This window comes from Lutra lutra, chromosome X (genome assembly GCF_902655055.1).
Source record: "Lutra lutra chromosome X, mLutLut1.2, whole genome shotgun sequence".
Taxonomy (NCBI): Eukaryota; Metazoa; Chordata; class Mammalia; order Carnivora; family Mustelidae; genus Lutra; species Lutra lutra.
This window is the reverse complement of record NC_062296.1, coordinates 93,185,784-93,210,106: the sequence shown is the minus strand read 5'-3', so window position 1 is coordinate 93,210,106 and position 24,323 is coordinate 93,185,784. Positions and strand designations below refer to the sequence as shown.

At 56.8% G+C, this 24,323-nt stretch overlaps 1 protein-coding gene across 2 annotated transcripts in view; it reads left to right on the top strand.

Annotated features, from left to right (window-relative positions):
- TBL1X (transducin beta like 1 X-linked) overlaps window positions 1-24,323 on the top strand; it is a 211,719-nt gene that overhangs the window by 167,219 nt on the left and 20,177 nt on the right. For both annotated transcript variants that reach the window (XM_047715435.1, XM_047715434.1), the window contains exons 4-7: window positions 18,384-18,529; window positions 20,167-20,437; window positions 23,179-23,311; window positions 23,782-23,923. In XM_047715435.1, coding sequence (XP_047571391.1) covers window positions 18,384-18,529; window positions 20,167-20,437; window positions 23,179-23,311; window positions 23,782-23,923 — 692 coding nt within the window. The remainder of the gene's footprint in view (window positions 1-18,383; window positions 18,530-20,166; window positions 20,438-23,178; window positions 23,312-23,781; window positions 23,924-24,323) is intronic.

Below are 24,323 nucleotides of genomic sequence, written 5' to 3'. Positions count from 1 at the left end.
GTGAAGAATGGGGAGCATCCGTGAGTCCCTGCGAGTCTGAGTGATTCCTCCGGGGCTTCGTCCCCAGAGTCAGACTACGAGGGAGAGTCCTCCCAGACCCAGCGGGCGAGGGAGTCAGTGGGCACGAGGCGCTGCTGGAAGGCGGCCCTACCATAAGCAGGGAGGGCGGCCGCCAGGGTTGCCCAGACCCTGCCGGTGAAGGAGCCGAAGTGCTCGGCTTTGGCGGGTTTCTCAGGGAGGGGAGTGTCTGTGTTTCGTCGCGTCTGCCAGGCCAGTCCATGTCTGCTGAGGGGAGAGATGGTCCGTGAAGCTGGGTCGGTCGTGGTCACGGTCGCGACTGGAGAGGAGAGGCGGGCCGGGGGGTTGGAGCCAGATTTTCCACAGTGGTTAAGGGGTGACCGGACCGTTTCTCCGCGGGCTCTCGTTCGGTGTCGTGAGCTGGAGAGGCATTCACGCCGTCGGAGGCGCCCGCAGCCCGTTCTCCGTCGCCGCGTCCTGTTCCGTTTCAAGAGTGCGTAGCCGTGGACTTGTCCGTTCTCGTGTTGAAGAACGTTGGAGTTGTTTCCAGGTTTTGACGATCTCGGCTAAAGCTGTTGGAAACATCGGCGAACAGTGGTCCATGGGAGCGTAGGTTTCCGTTGCTCCTGGGGAAGCATCTGGGCGTGGGGTTGCTGGCTGGCGTGGTCAGGGTGGGCTGAAGGTTATCAGAAGCCCCTGCAGGCTTCTCCATGCGTCCGGGCAGCGAGGCCCTTGAGAGAGGACAGGGGTTTGTTGCGACGGCGGGAGCAGCGCTGATCCGTGCCTCTGTCGCGGGGCTGTGTCGGGAAGTGGGCGGAAGGACGGCAGCCCGGCGGGCAGGTCAGCAGGATACTGGTGACGCTTTCCGCTTCCTCTTCGGGTTTAAAATGAGCCTTCGCGACCTGTCCGGGGTCACGGTATCCACTGCTGACTTCCGCGCGGAGCTGCTGAGTGATGGGGCATCCACAGACGCACCCTGTCTCCTTGCTCCGCAGCCCGGGGACACGACGGGGCGCCAGGACTGGCCGCACTTCCCTCTGCGTGGGCTTCCGGGCTGGGAGCGCGATTCCCGCAGCCCGGTCCCCCTCCGCAGGGCGGCGGCGGAGAGCTTGCCCACTGCCTTGCTCACACACGGCGGGACTCTGGCGTCGCCGCACCTCGAGTTGTGGGACTGACAGCCGCAGCCCCCGAAGAAGAGGTGGAGGCTTCACAGAAGCGTGTGACGATCGTCAGTGGTTCTGCTGGCGACAAAGAAAACACCCGTGAGGAATGTTTTGTCGGGTGGTGGGTGTGTTACCAGGCTGTGCGGACCCGAGGGCCGTCACTTCAAAGATTTCAGGTAATAAAAGGAGTTCATCGTCACGGGCGATGGGAAAACCTGATTTATCCTCTCTCACGAATCGCCGGGTGATGAACTTCTTTCTTCGTTGGGACGGGTTTCAAGTGTGATTGAGAACTCCTTGCACAGAGAGCTGCTTCTCTGATTTGTCATGATTTGTCGTCAAGAGGCCAATTTATTAAACCCGTTTATCATTCCCGTTAATGTCACAGTGCGTTCGTTATTCACAGAGAAGCGCTGGCTGTTCTCTGAAGTGAAAATCTGCTTGTTAGATGGGGCCTGTTTTCTGAAAGAGCCTTGTCTACGCACGTGTTGACTCGCTACGTAGAATTGGGCATGTTTCCTTGGATTTACATAATGGACACATAGTTCTGTATTACGTGTCGTCCTTGGATTGTTCTAGATTACGTGTCATCCAAGGAGGATAATGAAATACTAGTGCTTGGAGTTTCCAGGTTTACAGCACAAGTTAGGTGCCATTTCTCATTCGTTTTGTGGGGCTTCTAGGCCAAGACAGAGGTAAAGATTTCCTTGCCGGCTGCCAAGCACCCTTTCGTGCCCTGCGATGCCCCAGTATGCATGAGGTCAGCGTGGTTAGGACCTAAGAGGAGAGTGAGTGAGGCTTAGGCAGCATTTTGTCTCCACAGCAAGCCCCAGGACAAAGCTAAAGGTCGTTCTGTTCTAAACACACAGAGAGCTTTTACTTTCTGGAAAGATTACGGAGCCGTTTCAAAGTCACGCCTGTGTGCTCAGCGGCTTCCTGGGGCCAGGTTGAGGAAGGAGCCTGTTGGGTTAAGCGAGAGAGCCAGGCTGTGCTGGGGGAACCAGCCAAGGCCCCTGAAGGGTGGAGCGGGGCTGAGGGAGCCGGTCTCCTCTCTCCTGGGGGGGAAGGGGCACCCTCAGCAGATGCCCTGCTCTTTCCTCAAACAGTATGAGGGTACAGAGCTCTCCTCAGATACAACACCAGGTGATGTAGGGCCTTTGAAATGGTACTTTTTAATTGAATTGAATTTTTTGAAAGATTTTATTTACTTGGGCAAGTGAGCGAGAGCGAGGGGGAGCATGAGTGGGAGAAGGAGCAGCAGGCTCCCCGCTGAGCAGGGAGTCCCATGTGGGACCCCATCCCAGGAGCCTGAGAAAGCACAGAGGTTACTGGGGGCTCAGCGGGTGGGATGGAGGCTTCGTGTTGGGTGGGGACAGAGTTTCTTTTTGGGCAGATGACATGGTGGGCTGTTTGCACCGCAGTGGAAACAGGCTTTATGCCCCTGACCTGTGTGCTCCGACAGGGCTAAAATGGTCCATTCTGTGTTCCGTGTGTTTTTCCACAGTAAGTCACAGTGTTACAGGTAGGAAGTTTCACGTAGAGATTATTTCCGAGTTTGGGGTCTCAGAAGGAAGAGAGGAAAGCACCTGAATTCCACATTGATGTTGTTACATTCAAGGGCTTTTCAGTAGTGTTAGAGGCAAGTCTTTGGTGCACACAGTGGCACTTGTAAGCTAACTTGCCGCCTCGTAAATTCCAGTTATGTAAAAAAAAGGAAACTGGAAACAGCAGCTTCGTTGGTAATGAAATGGCTGTGTATTGGAAACCCCCCCAATGTTCCTCGGTGGGCGATGGGCTCCGCAGACTGCGGTTGCGGATCCTGGGATCCCTCTCTACGGTGAAAAGGGACGCACTCTGGGTACGTGCCACAACCCGGGTGGGTCTCCGGAGAATTGTGCCGGCTCCCACAGGCCAGTGTCAGAACACCACATCCTGGACGGTCCCACCTGCTGAACTTACAGTGATAAGACCGGAGGCAGGGCCGCTGGGGTTGGGGTGGCTCTAAGTGCAGAGGGGTCGTTTGGGGGAGGTCTTCCGTGCCGATGGAAGAGCTCTGTGTCTGGGCCGTGGCGAGGATCATGGTGTGCGGATACATAGGATGAAATTATACATGTGTGGATTAGATGCACGCACGCGCGCACACACACGCACGCAGGTCAGAAGGTGTGTAGTCTGGTGACCTGTCAGTGACGAGTCCGTAATAATTTCCTGATTCTAAAAAATAACCCCCAAACACAATTTTGCTCTTCCATTACTGCAGTTTTGTGTGTGGGTCAATAACACAGACAGTCAAGACGCCTTAAGTGAATTTTGCAGGTCATTAGGCATCCTGTGGCCCAGGGTTTGACGGGGACGTTCTTTTGTGTCATGGATTTGAGTAACCGCCGTGCTCCTTGGAAAACGATTGGTCACGCAGACCTTCTGAGCCGCCTGGAAACAGGAGGAGAGTGAAGAGTCACGTGGAGGTGAACAGCACTTGTTGCCTCGAGAGCTGGGCGCTTGGCCTCCCTGGGAATGTGGGCAAATGCAGGTGGACACTGTGTGCTGCTGCCGCCGCCGCCTCCTTGGGAATTACCGGGAGAAGGAGGCTGCGTTTGCCTGGGGCCACAGACCCTCAGGCTGCATGCAGGCCGGGAGGGGTGGAATAAGGGGTAAACGTCTGGTCTGTGCAGGGCTTCGTCTCCCCCTTCTCTTCAAGCGCGTCTTAAAGTGTTTTTGAAATACCTCCTTAGGGGGGCGTCTGGCTGGTTCAGTCAGTGGATCGTGGCACTCTTGATCTTGGGGTTGTGAGTTTGAGCCCCATGGTGGCTGTAGAGATTATGTCCGAATAAAATCCTTGAAAAAAAAAATAAAGTTGGGGGAGGGGCAAGGAAAAACCCCACTCCCTTATGAACTTTAGCTCAAAGGATCCTGTAATGCATCTGCGGTCCGCCTAAGAGAGGTGGGCGGATCTGAGGGTCTTGACCTCCGCAGGTACTCTGAGCACACGTCATGCGTTACCCAGAGGCTTTCAGCCCCTTCACGGCGGTCCACGTTCTCACCTCACTCTTGGCACGTGGGGCCGGCTCCGTCTCTGTCCAGTGTTAGAGGGTCTTGAGCAGCTCCCTGGCCTCTGTCCACTGGATGCCAGTAACATCCCCCCACCCTGTGTTGTCCCCACCAGGGATGTCCTGGCCCTTGCCAGATGGACCCTTGAACGTGAACTCGCCCCCCCCCCCCCCCCCCCCCCCCCCACTGTGGACGACCACTCATGTGCAGCCTTTAGTTCTGGGATGCTTTCGTTCCCGCTGGTTTTTATTAGTCAATGGGGTTTTAATGGGATTCGGTTTCTTCACACTTTATCTTCCTGGGCTCTATTTTGATTCCTTTTGCTGCAGAACTCAAATAGACTTTAATGATGAGCAAAATGCAGTCCTTGTTTTTATTAAATTTTTCCAGGATATTTTTTTTTTTCCCCTCGAGGAAGGCAGAAGTCTGCCAAAACATTCTCTAGCAGATAATAAAATAGTATTTTTTTTTTTTTTTTTTTTTTTTTTTGGTTCCCGGTTAGGGGGTTGGATAACCAGGAGAAGGGGCACTACTCTTAATGTTTGTGAATAGTTGTGTCTCCAGAAATGATGAAGCAGCTTTGCCCACTGTAATCCCAGCAGCAGACAGATCACCCAGTCAGCTGGGCTGTGTTTCCCGGGACCGTGGAATGCCTTCTTATGCAAGACACGTTTCCACAGATTCGGGAAAGCATTTTAAAACGGCTCAGCTATCTTCATGTAAACCCAAGTTCAGGGCTTATTGTTCAGCTGAGTCTCTAAAAATATGTTTTGACTGCACTGGCTCTACTCCATGGCTAATGTGTGTCCCTGTTTAAAGAGAGAGGCATTTCTTGGAGATCGTGGTCGCCTTTGCTTTAGAAATAATAAAGGAAAGCCTTCGTTTCGTCACGTGACAGGTAAGGAAGACCCGGCCAACGCACCCATGTTACTGTCTGGTGGAAGGATCGCTGCAGTCCTGTGGGGCCTTCCTGTCCCCGCGGGTGCGAGCCGCGCGCTCCTGAGGGGGCGTCCGCGCTCCCCCACACCACCCCCAGATCCTACCATCCGCTCCAGGGGGAGTCACGGGGCTTAGGAGCGGTTATTTTCAGTTAATTACAGCAGAAAGATCGAGATTATAAAGGACAACACATTGACTTTATTTTTTGTAAAGATTTCATTTATTTGAGAGTGAGGAAGCATGGATGGGGGAAGGGGCGGACAGCGAGGGAGAAGCAGACTCCCCACTGAGCAGGGAGCCCCATGCAGGGCTCGATCCCAGGACCCTGAGATGACGACCCAAGCTTAGGGCAGAGGCTTCACTGACGGAGCCACCCAGGCGTCCCCACATTGACTTTACGGTTTCCAGTCCTGTGCAGTCTCTTTGAAAGCTGCTAAGAGAGTGCACTGTCGGTGTTCCTGCCGCATCAGATAAATGTGATGTGGCACAACCCAGAACTCTGCGAGGTGATGCAGGTCTTGACTAACATGATTGTGGTGATCCTTTCATGTTGTGTGTGGCTGTCACATCTTCACATTCTGCAGCTGGCACGGATGTGATGTTGGAGGGCATGCCAGCTGCATAAAGCCAAGGGGAGGGAGAAAACGGGAGCATCCGTGCAGGTAGGCTGCATGAGGCCCGGTCCTGGCCGAGCTAAGCACACACTGACAGGTGTACCGTCGCCGCAGACTCAAGACGGTCCTTCCTTCCCCTAAGCAGCACGTACAGGGATGCACGGACGGTGCTCTAACCACCCGAGCTTGGGTGTCCGTCCTACAGGGCGTGCAGTGTCCGCTGAGCGGGGACAGAAGGAGAACTTGGGGGAGCTCTGTGAGTGCCTCTGCCGCAGTCCCGAAGTTTAAATCTGGGCTGTGGGTGCGTATGTGTCATCTGCGCATTTGTGTGTGTGTTGTACTTCAACGGACAAAGTAACCGAGAAACGTAGGGTGGGGCAAGTCGCTGGAGGGTGTGATGCCCCTTCCTTTCCTCTGGAGAAGAATAAACCGTCCCTCGGTCCCTCTGTGGCATCACTGCTTCACACTCCTCCAGCATAGAGGGGGAACACCCCGTTCCCTTTGCGCGGTGCGGTCCGTGGGGTGCCGTCGCCAGCCGACACGCCCCGGGCGTGCATTGTTCCCTTACAGACCCTCTTGAAGTGGCGCTAGTTGCAAACGGGCTCCTCTTCATTCGGAGCTCGTCTGCTTTTGTCCTGAACTGCTCTTCGGGTTTGGTGATAAAGCCCCTATCGTGGCTACGTGGAGTGCTGACGCTGCTGTTTCCTATGTCCCCCGTGTTCACAGCCACCACGACCACCCGGGTTCCCAGGCGACTTCCCACTGGCTTCTCTGAGTGGACTGTTGCGATGTGTCTGTGTGTAAATGCCGAGAGTCACGATTTGCCGCTCACATGTCTGTCAGTCCGTTAGAGGGGGAGAAGCAATTAGAAGGAAAATGCCTTCGTGGTTTGTCAGTTACAGTCACCTAAATGCGGCCTTGCTCCGCGCAGCCCAACAGTTCGCACTGGTGTTCACATCGACACAGCCAGAGACCCCGTGGCAGGTGCCGTGAGGTGTATGCTCTCACTTCCCACTTCAGCCCCGTGGACGGCATGAGGAGGTCTAGGGCGGTGTCGGTTTCCTCTCTCAGCTGAGACGGGGCAGCGTCTTGCCCTGGTGTCTGTCTTCAGAGTTCGCGCTCGGTGACATGAAGGCCTGCCTGCTCTACATCTCAGATGTCACCTTCGTGTCCAGCGCTCCTGTATTTTATTTCCTGCCGGCCTCCTCCCTTTCCCTTCTTCCTTCCAGACGGACAAGCAAGTTGTCCGGACTATGGGACCCAGCCCTGTCCCTTCTCTCCCGTGTCCAGGAGTCTACCCCAGCCTCTCCAGTGACCTCCCCCAGCCTGGGGGTCCACGCCAGCCTTGACTTCCCCCTGCCCAGCCTGGGAGTCCACCCCTACCTCTCCATTGACCCCTGCCCAGCCTGGGGATCCACCCCAGCCCCCACTTTGCCTTTCAGACTGCCCTCTTGGGTGAACAGCTCCCGGCTTACTCAGTATGATCGCTCCGGCTGCTGCTGGCATGTCCTGACCGCTGACCAGCCCCGCCCTTCGAGGATCACCTCCTGTTCCATCAGCTTCCAGAGTGTCCTTTCTGCTGCCCCCACTTTCCTGTTCTCACCCACTCTTCCAGCAGCAGGCATCCCTCCTGTCCCGCCAGGGTCGCTTCTGTTCCGTTGTCATGGCCTTGTTGTAGTCGCGGAGCTACATTCGTTGTACTGTGCGCCATGCGTGATTCCAAGCCCTTGGCGAGTCAGGCCATCACCCCCTCCGAAGCAGATGCGGCTGTGTTTCATGTCCGGGCAGGAAAGCCCAGGAGCCGAGCCGGCGGCGACGTGCCCGCGTCTCATCGCCGGAAGTGCTGCAGCTAGGGTCCAGAGTGGGCCATTGGGCTCCAGAATCTTCCTCTTTCAAACGATCTTTCTTGATCCCGTTGATGTGGTGCAATCATTGATCACTCTCCGACGTTAAACCCTGCATTCCGGGAACGGACTCCACTTGGCCTGGACGTTTTTTCCTTTTCTATACATTGCCCAGTTTGGTCGGCTAATACCATGGGTGGTGTATTCATGTTTATCTCACTGGGAGAAACTGGGGTGTCCTGTTCCTTTCTGAATGTCCTTGTCAGGTGTGGGTATGGGGCTCTGTCGGCCTCAGAAAACAAGCCGAGGGATCCAAAAAATGCTCTTCTGGGAACCTGTTGGCCCCGCCCCCTAATCCAGGTCTCTCCTGGAGAGCAGGGCGCAAAGAACTTACTGTCACGTTCAGACACCTGAGCATCTGTCCCAGCTCTCCGTGTCCTCTTTGAAGCACGGAAGCAACCATGACCCAGGACCTAGTTTGCAGGCCTCCATGCGAGACTTGTGACAGAATGTGGGCATTCCTTCCCCCCTTACCCACAACCCATGTGTTCCGTATTTCCTTTTCCCTTGGCAGACCTCTGTGGCCCTCCCATGTCACAACAGCCTCAGCTGTTGGTGGCCCATCTGCAGCGTGTCGCCACATTTTATTAAGACTCATTAATATTTTCCTTCACTCGAAGCAGTTCTGAGATGTGCTGGTCTGTTAGCTGCATTTGCCATGGTGCACATTAAAATAAATAACGGGGATTTTAAGATGTTTGCTCCTGTGCTACACAAACCAATATGGGGTGCTGTGACAGGTTTGGGTGCCAGCAGGGAGACCTCAATGTCCCAGAATAGACCAGCCGTCACCATCATCACCTCAACAGGAGTCCCATGAGGGCGTGTCCTTCGCATGGTGGCATGGCCCTAGGTAGTGGGGTGCGCAGATCAGTGGAGAGGAGGGAGTCTTACTTCTCCCCACCTAGGGGGGAGCACAGACATCCAGGGTCACCTGTCAGAGGTCGATGAATGTATTACCTTGGACGTGTGTGCAGAGGGAGCCCAGAGCCCCCAGCAGGGGATGTTTGAGCGAGAATTTTGCAAGCAAGGCGAGGGGAAGAGCATGTCAAGCAAAATCAAGGAGCTGGCTTGACGGAGGCCCTGAGGCTCGGCAAAGGCGGCAGAGGGTTCAGGGAGAAGGAGCCGGCTTGCTGGGGGCGGGAGATGGGGGTCAGAGGACACGGAATGGGAGGAACAAGAGGAAAATACCAGGAAGCTGGGCTGTCTGCAGGTCATCGGCAGGCGAAAACGCTTGGGCTGTGTGCGTTTGGAAGCCGTGATTCCTTCTGAAACTACATCTGGAGGTAGTGGGAGGACAGGACGAACGAGCACGGACAGTCCGCTGGAATGCTGGCTGTTGAGACCGCTGAGCAAGCCGCGGACGTGCCTGTATTGTGTCAGCCCAAGAAGCAGGGGCACAGAATTGTGTGATCGTACGAATTCGTGCAGGCACTCATCGGCACAGAGAAAGGGGCTGGAAGACCTCCCCCACGTGTGCACAGCAGTTGAATCACGTGGAGCAGTGTGAGAGTTATTTCCTTTCTTCCAGATTGCTTGCTCTGTTTTTCCCAGGCTCAGAAGTTAATTTGTACATTTCTCGAGTTAAGAGTGCCCTCGGTGATGAGCCTGCGGTGTGGCCTCGGGGCTCGTGTTTGCCTGTCCCCGAACCACCTCGAGTCCACGAGGGCTCAGGCTGGCGACGGGGTCTGGTGCCAGCAGGTGGCGCGTGGGCCTCGGCGTGTGGGCGCCGCGGGGCTCCGGGAACCGGGCAGGGACAGCGGCCTCCCTCGCCAGGCCGCCTCTCCCAGGGCCAGTTGTTGGCTCGGGAGGAAGTCGCAACCTTGGCTGATAACCTGACTCATGCTCCCCTCCTTGATGTTTCCCGTGTTGAGAGGATGTTAAGGTCTTGGCAGGGTGCACGGTCTGCTACAGGCTGAGGCCCGCGTTGTACTCAGCCGCCACCCTTGGGGTCCAGGCCAGCTGTTCTAAGTGAAACCCTATTTTAACGAGGTCCTTCTGGTATTTCTTTTGGGCGTGGTCCAAGGCAGTTCCATTTTACACCAAGTTCCGTATTACGGCGGGTCATCTAGAACAGGTCTGCAGCCCATAAAAACGTTCTCGCCGCACTCCGCGTTTTGCGGCCGAAGGTCAGAGAATTAGGTGGGAAAGTGACGACTGGGTCTCGAGGACTTGTTTTTTCTAAGATAAAGAATCGTAAAGCTGATGCGCACGTGTGCAGTGATTGAGAGCGCAGTATCAGGAAGCATTCTCCACGTAGTTTACGCTTCTCACCGCCGGTACACATCGAGTTTCCGTAGGACAGGAATTGCTTCTTGGGCAGAACATGTAATCCTCTGGTGAGACAAATCCGTCACTTCCGAAACAGAGACGTGAGCCCGCAGCAGACTAGCTGCCGGGGGCGCGGGTGGTGTGTGTCCCTGTGGACAGCTCGCAGCTGTGTGTGTGTGTGTGTGTGTGTGTGTGTGTGTGTGTGTGTGTCTCTCTCTCTCGCTCTCTCTCTCTCTCTCTCAGATCTATCTGACCCCGCTCCCACGCCCTTGCCCTTGGCCTCCCTCACATCTTTATTTAGACCAACCCCTGCCCCTGCCCCACCAGCCTGAATCCCCGCTGTCCCCGCGGAGAGGTAGGCGGGCCGCTGGCCAGGCAGCTGTAGCCCGGGTGCGGAGACGTTGCCGAGCCAGGAAACACGGACTCTGTCATGGAGCGGGACGTCACAGGAACGTCGATGTTCAAAGAAACATAAGGAAGTGCTGCGTCATAAATGAGCAGTCCACAGGGCCTGGGAGATCGGAGCAGGGCGTCCTCCAGGGCACCGGGAGCCCAGGAACCCCAGGGCCCTGCGGATGGCCAGGGCTGTGCATGTCTCTCCCTCACGAGGGGGGCTGCTGCCGGAGCGCCAGAACCAGATTACAAACCTCCCAGCGACAGACCCTGAAGTGTGTGTTTTCACTTCTGTCCCATAAGGGACATCCCCACCTAGCTACTGACCCTCCGTGTCCTCCTAAAAGCCACGTCCAGTTCCGTCCTCCGTCTCTGCGTCTGGCCCTGCGTGCGGCGGCACGGCTCTGTCTCTCAGGAATCGTAAGTCATCTGTTCTTTCGATGGTGTGCACCCCTGCCTCGGTGGGGCCCCTCAGTCACCTCTCCAAGTTAAAATCCTCTCGGTTTGAGGACACACCGAGGTCATTTTTAACCTCGCCATGGAATTTTAGGATTGAAAGGGGCCTTGGAAATTGTTTAATTCCACCTGCAGTTGTTGTCAGAAAAGGAAGCCAAGGAAGCAGATGGGGACAGACCCAGGCCTTGGAGTGCTTAGTGACGGCTGCTGTCTTTGTCAGCGGAGAGAAACCCGAATTCCTCCATCACCACTTCTGATTCTGTTCGATTGCGGTCTCTGCTCCTAACGCCGCTGTCTTTAGGGGAGTGCCGTTGGAAGATACAGTTCATCTTCGTTTGCTCTGAGTAACGCGGAAAGCATTCAGCCTCGTTCTTGCAATGCAGACCTTGTTTGGAGCTTGCTTGGCCAAAACCGTAGTAGAAACAGTGTCACTGGTAACATGATCTCCTTCCTCTTTTTAAAAAAGGCTCCATTTCGAATTATTTAGACGTTTCTAAACACATTCCCAGAGTCTCCTGTGTGTGGATTAAGAGCATGGACTCGGGGGGTCAGATGGCCGCTTCTGAGCCGTGTGCCCTTAGGGGAATCCCTTAACTGCTCTCTGACTCAGTTTCCCCATCGGTAACATCCAGTTCTTAAGACCCTGAGCTAATTCAGGAAAAGGGCTAATGCACATATTCACTGAATATCATGACTTTTGTTCTTACTCTCAAATACCGAAATTGTCATAAAATTCAGGTATACGTATGGCCAACAGTTCTCTTTGGTGCTTTCTTGAACGATGAACTCGTACAGCAGTCGGATTTGTTTAAAGCCGGTTTTCCTTCTCTCATACTGTTGGACCTAAATCCTTCATTCCTGTCCTTTGCCTTCACGTCTCGGATTCTGAAAGTAGCAAGGAGTCCGTTTCGTTCCGTTGCTTACCGCCCTCTTCTTCCGTCAGCCTGAGCGGTTCCTCTCAGGCTTCCTCGAGTTTCCTTCCTGTGCCTCCCTTTGTGACCCCAGCCACCCCCAGGTGGGTGCTCTGTGTGTCAGGAAGGGAATGCAGATGGGCTTCCTCCCTTCAAGAAGCTTCTGTCTTCTCGGGAGCGGGAAGGTGCAGAAAAAAGGATGGAGAATGCCGGGCCCTGCGGGAGCTCAGGACAGACAGCCATCATTCCCGCCCGAGAGGACAAGAGGGGCCTTCGCGAAGCGAGGCCACCTGGCCACCGCCATGACGACGGAGCAGGTGTCCACGGTGGTGACAGATGGCCCTTCGGGAGCCGGCGTTCTCCACCTCTGACTGTGGAAACGTGGCCCGGCCCCCTCTTTGTTATGGGGCGCTCTTCTCTGCACTATAGGACGCTGAGCGTCCCTGGTCTGTCCCTATTAGATGCCCGTAGCATCCCCACCCCCACAAGCACATGCCTGTGACAACCAAAAACGTCTGCAGACATTGCATCTGCCCCAAGGGGACGGACTCGCCCTCCCTTGACAACCAGGAACCCCTGTTCTAGATCAGGAGCCCGGTATAAGCAGAGTCCCTACAGGGAAGCAGGAAGCAGGCGCGTGGAGGCCCCCAGGGAGCCCCTGAGAGGTGCCCTGGCTCACGGTCGGGTATGAGGGGCTTCCAGGCTCAGGTGAGGGGTCTTGCCCGGGCCTGCAGGCTCCTGATGGCTCTTGAGAAGGAGAACCCCGGACCACGCGTGCTGAATCAGGGAAGATGGTGTGACGGTTTGGTGTGCTTTCTGTAGCACGTGTAAGTACGGCACGCTGCAGCGTGACACACAGGAGGCTCTCACTAAACGTCCCTCCCCTTGTCATCCTCACACTGTCAGGCAGCGTAGACGAGCGTCCCGTGCCTCTGCGCTCCTGTCACAGAATCCCCCGGACAGAGGGGCCTAGAGGCAGCAGACGTTTCCTGCTCACAGTTCCAGTAAAACTTTATTTGCACACTCAAGCAGTGGGCCGGACTTGGCCTCTGGGCCTCCCTTTGCCTTCCCCTGATCCAGACAGAATTAAACGTGCGCGTCGGCTTCGGGCGGCTGTGCGCACTCAGGCAAGCAGGTCCGTGAAAGCTGTAGCCAAGACCCTACGGAGGATGCCCCAGCTGGTGCCCTCGGCTTCTGTTTCAGCTGAAGACGCAAGACCACCCACCCGGCTGCCCTGCGGATCACATGTCTGCTTTTCTCCGCCACATAAATAGGACTTTGAAGGGCCACAGAGCGGTAATTTAGCAGGTTTTGCTGATGAATCAGGCCGGCATTAAGTGGGCAGAACGGTTCAGCCGCACACCTGACGGACGTGGTCCGTGTAGGCCACGCTGGAAGAGGTGCGGTCCAGCGCTGTGGTCCTCGAAAGAAACTGCGAACCTGTGCTTGGTTTGTTTCAAATCTGGTTTTATTGCCTCGTTGTGTGAGACAAACGGATGTACAGGCTCTTCTCCCCTCTCCTGAGGACAACACAGGATTTCACTCTGGAAGGTCTCGCCACGTTTTATATAAAACGTCGTGTTGGTTTTAAGCCTTTCCCGGTTGGTCGTGATCACACCCTTTCTTCTCCTTGGAAATATTCCCACCTTCTCTGGTGGTTTCCCGTTACCGGGTGTTACCCGAAGTCTGTGGCCAAGTGCATGTAGAGGCTGGCTTGCCTTCAGGGGCAGGTACCCCCCCGCCATCATGTTTGTAAGTGAAGCAGAAGTGTGAGGAGACGGCGTGTCCTTCAGAGGTCTCGTTTCTCTAGGCTACTGGCTGTCCGCCACGGCGGGGTCGAGTAGGCAGTATCTGGAACACTTCAGGTGGTCACGGCTGAGTGGCGGTGACACGGGCATCCCTCCGGGAGAAGCCAGAGGTGCTGCTCGGTGTTCTGCAACACACAGGACCGTGGCACCCGCAGCAGAGAAGGATCTGGCCCGGTGTGGGTCATGCCGCAGCTCAGAAATCCTGCTGTCGGCAGCTGGCGCGGGGGTCCCTCTTCCTAAGTAGGTGGCCAGCCTGCTGCTTCGGTGATGGCTCCAGGCTGGCCGGGTGTCAGACCCTGGGGACACCCACGCGGAGCCCACACACACGTCTTCCCTCGAGGTGCCCCCAAGCCCTTTACTCCCCTCCTATTTCACGACTTTAACACCTGCCGCTGGGCCAGTCTCGCCTATCTCGGTCTTCGTCAGTCACATGATGACATGATGTGCTTTGTTCCTACTGCTGTCCCCTTGGACGGAAGAGAAGCATTGAAGGCTGAAGGGGTACGAGGCCCGGGAGCCCCACCACTCCGGCAGACTGCCGGTGCATAGGCACCCTAGCCTCGGAGTCCCGTGGGGCCTGCCCCCTGGGAGAAGCCTCTGGCCTGAGGAGCCGGTGTTCCAGGATGGCGCCTCACACGCCTCACTGGCACACAGCCGAACCCGGTGGCCGGGGCCTGAGGGAAAGTGCTCAAGCAGGCCTTGCCCACGTGGTCTATGGACAGCCCCCATTCCATGATGAGTGAGCGTCAGGATGGCAAAGTGTCCGAGGGACGGTTTCCCCAGTGTCCTCCCTGTATAGACGAGGAAACTGGAGAAGGAACGTTCTCCCCAGTTCCTGGTCCTCCCTGGATTCAAGGACTATGCCCGCCTGCTGCTCTCACGCCCGGTTCTCCCGTCTGCTCCTTGCGGTACGTTGTATCCCCACAGTGTAGAATGGGAAAGAGAGGCCCGGCCGAAGGACCTGACCTAGGCACTTGGTGGCAAGTCAGGGCGGACCCAGCGCTCCGGACTGGTCTGACATCCTCTGCACCGGCCCTCCCACTTGCCTCGATGAAGGGGTGGCCAGAAGTGGGGAAGAAAGCCTTCAAAACAGGTGGATGAGAACACCGTGGTGTGAGGCCGTGTGTAGATGGCCCAGCGGAACTGCAGCTGGGTGAGTTCATAAGCGCGTAGGAGGACCCGTTTCGGAGGTGACATGGAACATTCCCGCGTGTTTCTGAAGATACCTGGTTTCCACTCATGATTTTCTGTTCCCCCCCAGTAGGGGAGTCAGTAGATGACCCCCAGTAACGGACATCGCAGATGTTCACACTCAAGGCTCCTCCGCGTACCCTGAGCGGCTCGGTCGTCATCTTGCTTCGGTGGGGGACGTGCGTTCTGGCCATTCCTCTCCCACCGTCAGTTCATCTTCCCAGCTCCATCCCCCTCGTGTGGCCGGCCTCCCTGACTGTAGTCACCACCATACTCGGAGTGGGGTCTGTCGCAGAGCACGGTCACGCACAGGGATCCAAAACTGAGGCAGCCAGACCTTACACGGGACCTTTAAACACTGGATGCAGAAGGAAACCGAGGACGTGGCGGGAGAAGTGGGCTTGCAGCTTGTCCTTTGCAAGTTGCCTGCACCGCGTCCATGGCTGTGGCCGACGGGAGCCGGCATGGTCCGGCTGGGGGATGCAGTAGGCCTCCATGCAGGGAACTGAAGGCTTCCGGTTCCTGTGCCTGTGCGTGTCAGGGTCAGAGGAAACCTACAGCAAGAGTTGAAATTCTGCTTCTGCCTCTCATCACACACATGGGCATTGGACCCGTTCCCTAACTTCTCCAGTCTTTCCCGTCCATGTGTGTAAGCCCGTAACAGCACCGACGGAGCAGCCACCTGGAAGGTCGTGGACCCCGAGGGCCCAGATCTGCTTCACAGCAGCAGTAGAGTCAGAACCTGCTCTTCCGTGTGTGCGCGTAGCAGCTCTGCGGCCGGTGTTGGAGCGGATGAAGCAGGAAGAGGAGGGGAAGGAAATGTTCTACTAGACTGCGTTTCAAGTATCCCCCAGGTTCTTCTGTTGGGATCCCAGCCCTCGGGTGATAGTACTCGGGGTCGGGGCCTTTGGAAGGTGATGCGGGTGTGAGGACAGAATTGTCATGAACGGGATTCGTGTCCTTCTGCCGTCCGTGCGCCAGCCGTCAGCCCTCCCCAAACCACCAAATGTTGCACCTTGATCGTGCACTTCTGGCCTCCAGAACTGTGAGAAATAAGTGTGAGTCCCCCGTCTGCGGAGTTTACGTACAGCTGCCAACAGGCCGCATGAAGACATGGAGTGGAGGCTTGAGCTCTCCTCCCCACTGGCGCCATTACTCACAGAGAGGGACGCCGGGCCCCGCGGGCGGCTTCGGTAGACGTTTCTCGGTGGGCTTGTCTGACAGGCCGAGGGTGGCATCGCACTGCCCGGCTTTGGATGTCAGCCACAGCCCTTTGGCCGAGTGCGGGGGCTCTGTTGGGGACCCCGGCAGGAGCTCGAGATCTGCCCAGTAGAAGGGGGTGCTGCACTTGGGGTGGCAAAGGCAGAGGGTGGCCGGGAGGCTTAAGGAAAGTCGTGGTGAGGGCTTGGGGCTGTGCCTGGCCTGGAGCAGGCCCCGGTAAGGGCGGCCTGTTACTGTTCTGAGGCCCGCGTGGGTGTGGCCCTACCGTAGACTCCAGAGAGAGGCCAGGAGAAGAGCGAGCAGCTGTGGGAGTCCAGAGTTCTGCCCTGTTCGCCAGGGGACACAGATGGAGAGGAGCCAGCGGCCCCGGGAGTGGGGTCAGCAGCCAGAATGAATTCGTAGCTCCTAGGAGAACATCACTGTGGCCCGAGCAGTGGTGACAATTCCAGGCAACGGGGAGTCAGGCCAGGGTCTCAAGGGTCCTGCTCCCCCCGACCTGGGGTTTTCCACATCTGCACCACGCTGGAAACCTAACCGGGGAAACCTTGGTGATGAGACTTCTGGCACGGCATGGGCCCCGGGAAGAGTCACTGGTCAGCAGGGCCTGCTGGTTCCATCTTGGCCTGAGGGGTGAGGAAAGGCAGGAGCCGGAGGGCAAGGTTGAAGGCAGGGGGAGGCGGGGAGTATAGGGCCTTAGCTTCTGGCCCTCGGAGGGCGGGCCTGCACTGGTCGTTGGCACGTGTGGTCTGGTGAGGGAGTCTGTGGCCACCGTGCAGCCAAGCCTGCCGGTCACCATGGCTGGCCCAGGACTCGAGGAAAGAAAGAGAGGACGTGTTTTCTGTAGTCCTTAGAACCAGGCGCTGGGGGATGGATGGGCGGGCTGCGGAGGAGCAGGAAGTCGACGGAGGAGAGGAGAGGAGAATGCAAGCCCAGAAAGCTCCTTTCACGGAGGAACATTCCCATCTGCTGAGCACGGCGTTTATTGCAACGGCTGGCTGTGTTTTGCTCGGGGAGGGCAGAGAGCCCATGTGGAATCAGCTGGAAGGTGGGACCCACGCGATGCCCCTGTCGGTCTGGCTTCTGAAGGTGGGGTGCTAGCCGCGTGACTGTGGGAGGCCGTGCAAGAGGCGTTGGAGGCTGGCGGGGGACACCCCGGGGAGCCCCCTGCAGCCCACCAGCATGTAAGATGAGCCAGTTGTGATGGGGAGGTGCTTGCGGAGGAGACCCCTGGAGAGCGGGATCCGAGAGACCCCCTGCACAAGCGAAGGGGAGTGCCTTTTGCCTCACTCCACCTCTAGCCAGGAGCCAAGCATAGGGGTCCCAGTTACTCACAAGGCCAGCACCCCACAAGGTTTCCCAGCTCCCTGGCTCCCAGGCCGCCCCAGACGAACCAAGGGGACGGTACTCCCAGCCGACGCACAGGCCTGCAGCAGCCAGGAGCTCCGGCTGTGGGATGCCCCCCCTGACACACTCTGCTAGAGGAAGTGGCAGCCACTGCTGGTTCCTGATCACCCTCGGACCCCACATGGGTCCCCGCCACCTCCTCCGCCCTGCCCTGTGCTGCCGCCTTCCTCTCTTGAAGAAGGCATTGTTTTGTATGAGTGCAGAGGGAAGGAGGAGGAAGAGCCAGCATCCCAGAGCCCGGGGAAAGTTACCAATTATTAGATAAAACGACTCAAGCCACCCCAGTGGGTCCCAAATGGTCTCTTTTTCTTCGGGTGTTAGGTCTTGTGGTGCTTTGGCCCCCGCCTGCCGTGACCGCTATGAGCCCGGCTACAGCAAGGCGCCCAGAAAGGTGTGCACTGCAGCTGGGCAGGGGGACACTCGGAGACCAAAGCAGGGAGCTCTGGAAGGAGTAATGGCCACACGGGGAGAAAGCCCAGAGTTGCATTTTTGCAACAGAAACATTTCCCCGGGGCACTTGGGTAGTGCAGTCGGTAAAGCGCCTGCCTTCAGCTCAGGTCATGACCCCAGGGTCCTGAGATCGAGCCCCGTGTCAGGTTCCCTGCTCGGCCGAGAGTCTGCTTCTCCCTCTGACGTTCCCCCTACTCTTGTGCTCTCTTTCTCTTTCTGTCGAATACATAAAATACTCAAAAAACAAAAAAGCAAAAAGTAAAGAAACATTTCTGCAGGACGCACTGTGCTGCATTTTGCTGTTAATAACACCGAAAATGGTGCAGCCTCCAAAGCTGTGTCTTCATCCCCTGCACACGGGCATCGGGCCCCTGTGTTTCTTCCCGTCCCCCTGCCCGTTATCTTCGCTTCACCCCACGCCTGGAGCTGGGCATCCTGCAGCCACGCCTGCGGCCCCCAACCCCCACCCTCTCCCCCGGCTAATCGGGGAGCATCAGTGGGGCCACCTTTGGATCTCCAGGGCCGCGCCTCCCGCAACCCTTCATTTCGGGCCTCAACGAAACCCTTTGCTCCTTGCTCTCTCTCGCTGCAGGTTTTTCCCACTCGGCATTCACGTTCGGTATCGAGAGCCACATCAGCCAGTCCAACATCAACGGGACGCTGGTGCCCCCGGCTGCCCTCATCTCCATCCTGCAGAAGGGACTGCAGTATGTGGAGGCCGAGATCAGCATCAATGAGGTACGTGCGCTCCCGGGCGCAGGGCGGTGGCCTGGCCCCAGCCCCAGCCTGCAGAGCCTGGGGACTGTGGGACAGCTTGGGAACCAGCCACGGCCACGCCACCCGTGGCCGGTCCGCTGGATCCCTTCCCCACTCCCTCTCCTTGAATGGACTTCCTCCTTACAAGCCTGTCTTACTCTGCTTTCTCTTTAGCTTTTCAAAAGGACAAAAGTAGTAAGTCCTGTACTCCGTCACCTGTGTTCATCCATCCATTTCCAGAAACCCACGTCTTTGGAAACCCCCGAATTTCTCTGTGTCCTGCACACATTCTTCCCTGACCGTGGCCCTCTCCTCCTTCCTCCCCAGAATGGGTGTCCAGAGGTGGTGTTCCACTAGCCCCTTGAGGCCCCGACTGGTCTCTTTTTCCCACAAAAAGGAGTTTTTTGGGGCTAGGAGCGTGTGACCCCAGAGGACCCCCCCCCCCGTGAGCTCTCAGATCATGCGAGGCTGCAACCAGATGTCTTTGCTCACCAGTTTCCATGTCTTCAGTGTGTCGGGAAGCCCTGGTGGCTTCTCTTCCTTCGTTCCACATTCCGGCGTGCCGTGCCGGGAGGGTAAGAAAAAGGCGTCTCGTTGGTGACTTGGGCTTGCGGTCGCTGAGCCGTGGGACAGCCTGCTTTCAGAGTTTACATTACGAGGTGTTTTCATTACCCTGGGTAGTTCCTACTTTTTACCAAGTTTTTGTGCATTTGAGGTGTGACTCTGAAGCAGGTGACACGGAAGCATACTGACTGCTTGGTCGATGTCGGCCACGCCATGACCAGAACTGAAGTGTGAGGGTGGCTGACGGGGTGACTGGCTCCTTGTTTAGACGTATTCTAGCCTTTCCTCGTTTTCTTGTTTCCAAGTGTCATACTGTTTTCAGATGTAACATCGTATGATTGTACGGTGGCCAGACGTCAGCTGGGGCCAAGTGTCCTTTCGATCGCGTCTAGTGGAAACTCAGGTGGTTCACTTCTTCCTAATTTCCGAGGTCATTTGAGTTCAGAATATGCAAAAACATATTTGCACTTTCAGCAGCCATAACCCAGAAGCACCGACTTCTTGTCCAACTCTAATATTTGGAGCAATTTCAAAGGCAAAAACGGCCTCCTGGGTTTTTAAGTGGGTATGGGGATTTTTTCATTGCAGATAGCCCAAGAATCAAAACAAATTGAAAAAACATGCGTGGGAACTAGACAGTGCTGTCGCCCGAGTACCGCAGCTATCTTTAGTCAACACTCTCAGCCCGGTGACAGCAGATGAATATTTCCCTAAGTCCGATGGACAGGTGTACTAGGGATCCAACCCGAACAGTGCCAAAATCCCTGATTCGGGCTGGAGGCTCCCAGAGAGCTGCCTGTCCCTCAGAAGAGGGTGGCTGTTCACAGACTTCCTGTGCTCACCATGGTGTCTGGGCACGGCTTCTCCACTAGTGGGGGCCAGATGATCCCTCGCAGCCGGACGGCCTGGGCCCCATACGAAGTCGTGCCATGTCCCCGGTCACCCCCTCCCCCTGCACCTCACCCGCCCGGACTCCCTGGGCACCGCTCTGGGTCCCACCATGCTGGGCCGGAGCGCGAGGGGCTGATGGCTGCCCTCTCTGTCTCGCTCCCCAGGATGGCACGGTGTTCGACGGCCGCCCCATAGAGTCCCTGTCCCTGATCGACGCTGTGATGCCGGACGTGGTGCAGACGCGGCAGCAGGCTTTCCGGGAGAAGCTCGCCCAGCAGCAGCAGGCCAGTGCGGCGGCGGCGGCGGCGGCGGCAGCGGCGACGACAGCGGCGACGACAGCGGCCACGGCAGCTCCGGCGGCCGTGGCCCAGCAGCACCCACCAAAGAACGGAGAGGCCACCGTGAACGGCGAGGAGAACGGAGCACACGCAATAAGTACGTGTGGGGCTCTGGGCAGGCGTGAGCTTCTGGCAATTTCTCTCCCGAGTCTGAGGGGGTCGCGGGCTCTCCTAGCTCTGCTGCTACGGCTCTCAGTCCTGGTGTTGGCGTCGTGTGGGCTCGGAGGAGCTGCACAGTCTCCGTTCTTATCATGGAAATCCTTAGACGTAATGGTCTTGATGCACACATCCTCGATTCTAGAAGGTCATGCAGCTCGGAGAACTTGTTCTGTGTGACAGCGAGAAGCGCCGTGTGATTAGTTTGACATTGGATGGTTTCGTTTGTGGAGGCCCTGGTCCTCTGTGCGGCCTTCCGTGTTGAGCGTGTCGGGCCAACATTTGCTGTGCTAGTCAAGTTCATGGTTCTAGAGAGGGCAGCGGGCCCCAGACAGCAGGTGTGGTCCTGCGGGGTCCTCTCAAAAGGCCAGGCACTTGTCTCTGTTGGGTGGTTGCTCTAAAGGACATGGCCGATCGGAGTGCCTGACTCTACTCTGGTACATGGCTTGTAAACTCGAAGAGCGCTTCAGGGTCTGAGTTCAGAGCATGTCCGTGTGTTGTGTATGTGTGTGCATGTGCGATATGTGTGTGTCACACAGCTGTGTGCCCATGCAGTACATGTGTGTACACGTGCAGTACGTGTGTCACGCAGCTGTGTGCCCATGCAGTACGTGTGTGTGTGCACATGCAGTACGTGTGTGTCACGCAGCTGTGTGTCCACGCAGTACGTGTGTGTCACGCAGCTGTGTGTATGTGCATGTTCTGTGTGTGCACGTGTGGCTTGCACACCTGTGCCTCGCTGGCCCCTGTCTCAGAGGCAGCTGCCGCTTGCAGTCGAGCCCTGTGGCAGGTTCCCGGCCACGGTCACAGGGTGACGGATTCCTGTGAGCTACAGAATCACACCAGGCATCAGAAGGAGAGCCCAGAGCAGCTGTAGCGCAGATGGGAACAAGCAGGACGACTTAAGGCCATGAGTCTAGCACAGAAGTGGAAGGACTTCCCACCTGTAGCCTCCCATCCTCACTGGAACCCAGGTCCCGAACTGCGGGGCAGGGCAGGAAGAAGACAGCACGTGGTTCGTGCCGCAGGTCACTTAGAGCCTGTCCCCTCAGGAGGGACGCAGTCCTCGGGTTTTCAGGAACGAAGCTGGAGGAAACGAAGGGTTATTGTTTTGTTAGTCTTCCGTCACTGAAACGAATTTCTAATTGGTGAGTTTCAAGAAGTCTGTATGTTTGCCAAGGTAGACATTTTACAAGCTTTTAAATCGGATGGATTTCTTTTAAATCTTGAGAAAAATCTAGTGGGACGGTGGGTTGGGGGGTGGATCTTAATGGTTGGGGCACCTGGGTGCCTCCGTCGTTTAGCCATCTGACTTGTGATCCCAGGACTGTGAGTTCATGCCCTGCGCTGGGCTCCATGCTGGGCAAGGAGCCTCCCTAAAAAAAGAAAACAGTCTCTCACAGGACATAGCTGCACAGAGACAGGTACCCGCCTTAGAGCTCGCTGGCCACTCCACAGCCTCCATTTCATGGGTGCCTGCCTGTGGCTGGCCTGTCAATCTCTAGGGAGCACACCTGAGGCCCCGCTGGCCCTCCTCCCGGGCACATCATCCTCACTTTCCCTTTGTTTCCTGAAGCCGGGGCCACCTACCATTTGCCGTCATCTGGCTGCAAGGCAGGCTGAGGCCAGACTGTGGTGTTGCAAGTGACCGTTCATCCTGACCTTCAGGAATCTTCTGTGTCCTGCCACATGGGAGAAAAACAGCCACCTTCCAGGACAGTGCTTTTGAGGGGGCGTTTAGCATGCTTGTCTCCACGGTCACCGGGCCTGCCTGGGCATTCAGAACCCAGAACGCAGGAGTCCTCTAGGCCGGGCTTGTTCAGATAGAAGGCCTGGCAGCTCTGGTCTGATACAGAGGTGGCTCCAACCAGGAAAAAAACCGCAGCACTTCAGTCCCAAGAACCCGAGGTGGTTTGCAGGCAGGTGGTGCAGGGCGGGGGGCGCTCTGGAAAGCGGATGGTCTTTCCCAGTGGGAGCATGACAGATAAAGAAGTGATCCCTCAAACAGGTGCTCACGGGTAAAATGTCTCATCCCTTCTGGAGAACAGCAGCCTTCGGGCTTGACCCATCTCTCCCCAGTCTCGTGGTGGTGTTCCTTAGACCTTAGCGTGGCCCTAGTTATGCAGGGTCAATAACTTAATTTTTGTCTGTCAGGTTTGGAGACTGTGAAATAAAGAAACGTAATACATTTACTGAATTACACAGAAGTCATGACACTGTTACAGTCTGTCAGAGGTCATGTTACCTAGTAGAAAGGAGGTGTGTCTGTCCGCGCAGCACAATTACCCGGTCTCAACTCCCGTGGACTCTAAGAAACCAATGCAGAGGATCATAGAGGGAGGGAGGGAACACTGAATGGGAAGTCGTTGGTGAGGGAGAAAAACCATGAGGGTCCCTTAACTCTCCGAGACAAACAGGGTTGTGGAAAGGGCGCTGGTGGGGGGATGGGCATTAAGGAGGGCACACGACGAGAGGGGCACTGGGCGTTCCACGCCACTGATAATTTGTTGAGCACACCTGAGACTGGTAATGTACTCTCCGTTGAGTAATTGAATTTAAATAAAGTAAAATAAAATAAAATAATAAAAAGAAGGTGTCCTAACACTCAAGTGCCCCAAGAATGCCGGGAAATTTCTTTTCTATACCGGTTAGCCACATGCCTTTTCTTGTTTCCTGTGACAGATAATCATTCGAAACCAATGGAAATAGACGGGGACGTTGAGATCCCGCCCAACAAAGCCACAGTCCTTCGGGGCCACGAGTCGGAGGTGTTCATCTGTGCCTGGAACCCTGTCAGTGATCTCCTCGCTTCAGGGTAAGGATGCTGGGATGGGGGTGCCCCGGGACCGGGGCTGTTCTCTCCTTTCTGGAGTGCATGCTCCCCTCTCACTGGCGGCGGACCGCAACCTCGGGCCCTCGGTGCTGCACTCCTTCCCAGGTCGTGAGGAAGTCCTCGCTGCGTCCTGTGTCCTCCACGGGGCAGGGATCAACGCAAAGATGTTTGAAATTGCGGAGGGGCCCCGGCTGGCTCCGTCAGTAGCACTGGTGACGCTTGACCCCAGGGGTGTGAGCTCGAAGCCACGCTGGGTGTGGAGCCTACTGGAGAAAAAACAATTAAAATAACGAAGAGCGACAAAAATGATGAGGCAAAAAAGCCAGCCAGTGAGTGGGATTACAAAGACACAGAGCCACATGCCAGAGATAACCGGGCTCAGGCAGCCCAGTGTGGCAGGCGCTGTCTGGGCCTGAACCAGAAGCTGAATGCTGTGCGTTCTCCTCCTACAGATCCGGGGACTCGACGGCGAGAATATGGAACCTTAACGAGAACAGCAACGGGGGCTCCACGCAGCTCGTGCTGCGGCACTGCATACGGGAAGGAGGACACGATGTCCCGAGCAACAAGGATGTGACGTCGCTGGACTGGAATGTAAGCACCTGCTGCTGCGTGAACGCGTCCACAGCTCCGACCTGGTCCCTGTCTCAGCGGGGCCCCGCGGGGCGTGAACACGGGGCCACGGGCCATGCTGCCTGCGAGCCCCCCACCCCAGGGCTGCTCTCACATTGCCGAGAGCGTCTCGCAAGGCTGCACTGGGCAGAAGCAAGCTGGGTGCTCAGCGGGCCTCCCTGGGCGCGGTGAGCCTGCTGGTTCCCGGGGAGCCCACTCTGCTGACGAGGGGTGCCGTGCAGCCTGGGAAGGGGGACCGTCTGGCTCGCTGCTCCTGCCCTGGGCCTCCCACGCATCTACATGCGGGAAGCCCACAGCTCTCTGGAACTTCTGTGCGTTCTCCCTGCATCCCAAACCCCCGTGTGTGCACACGCGTTTCCGA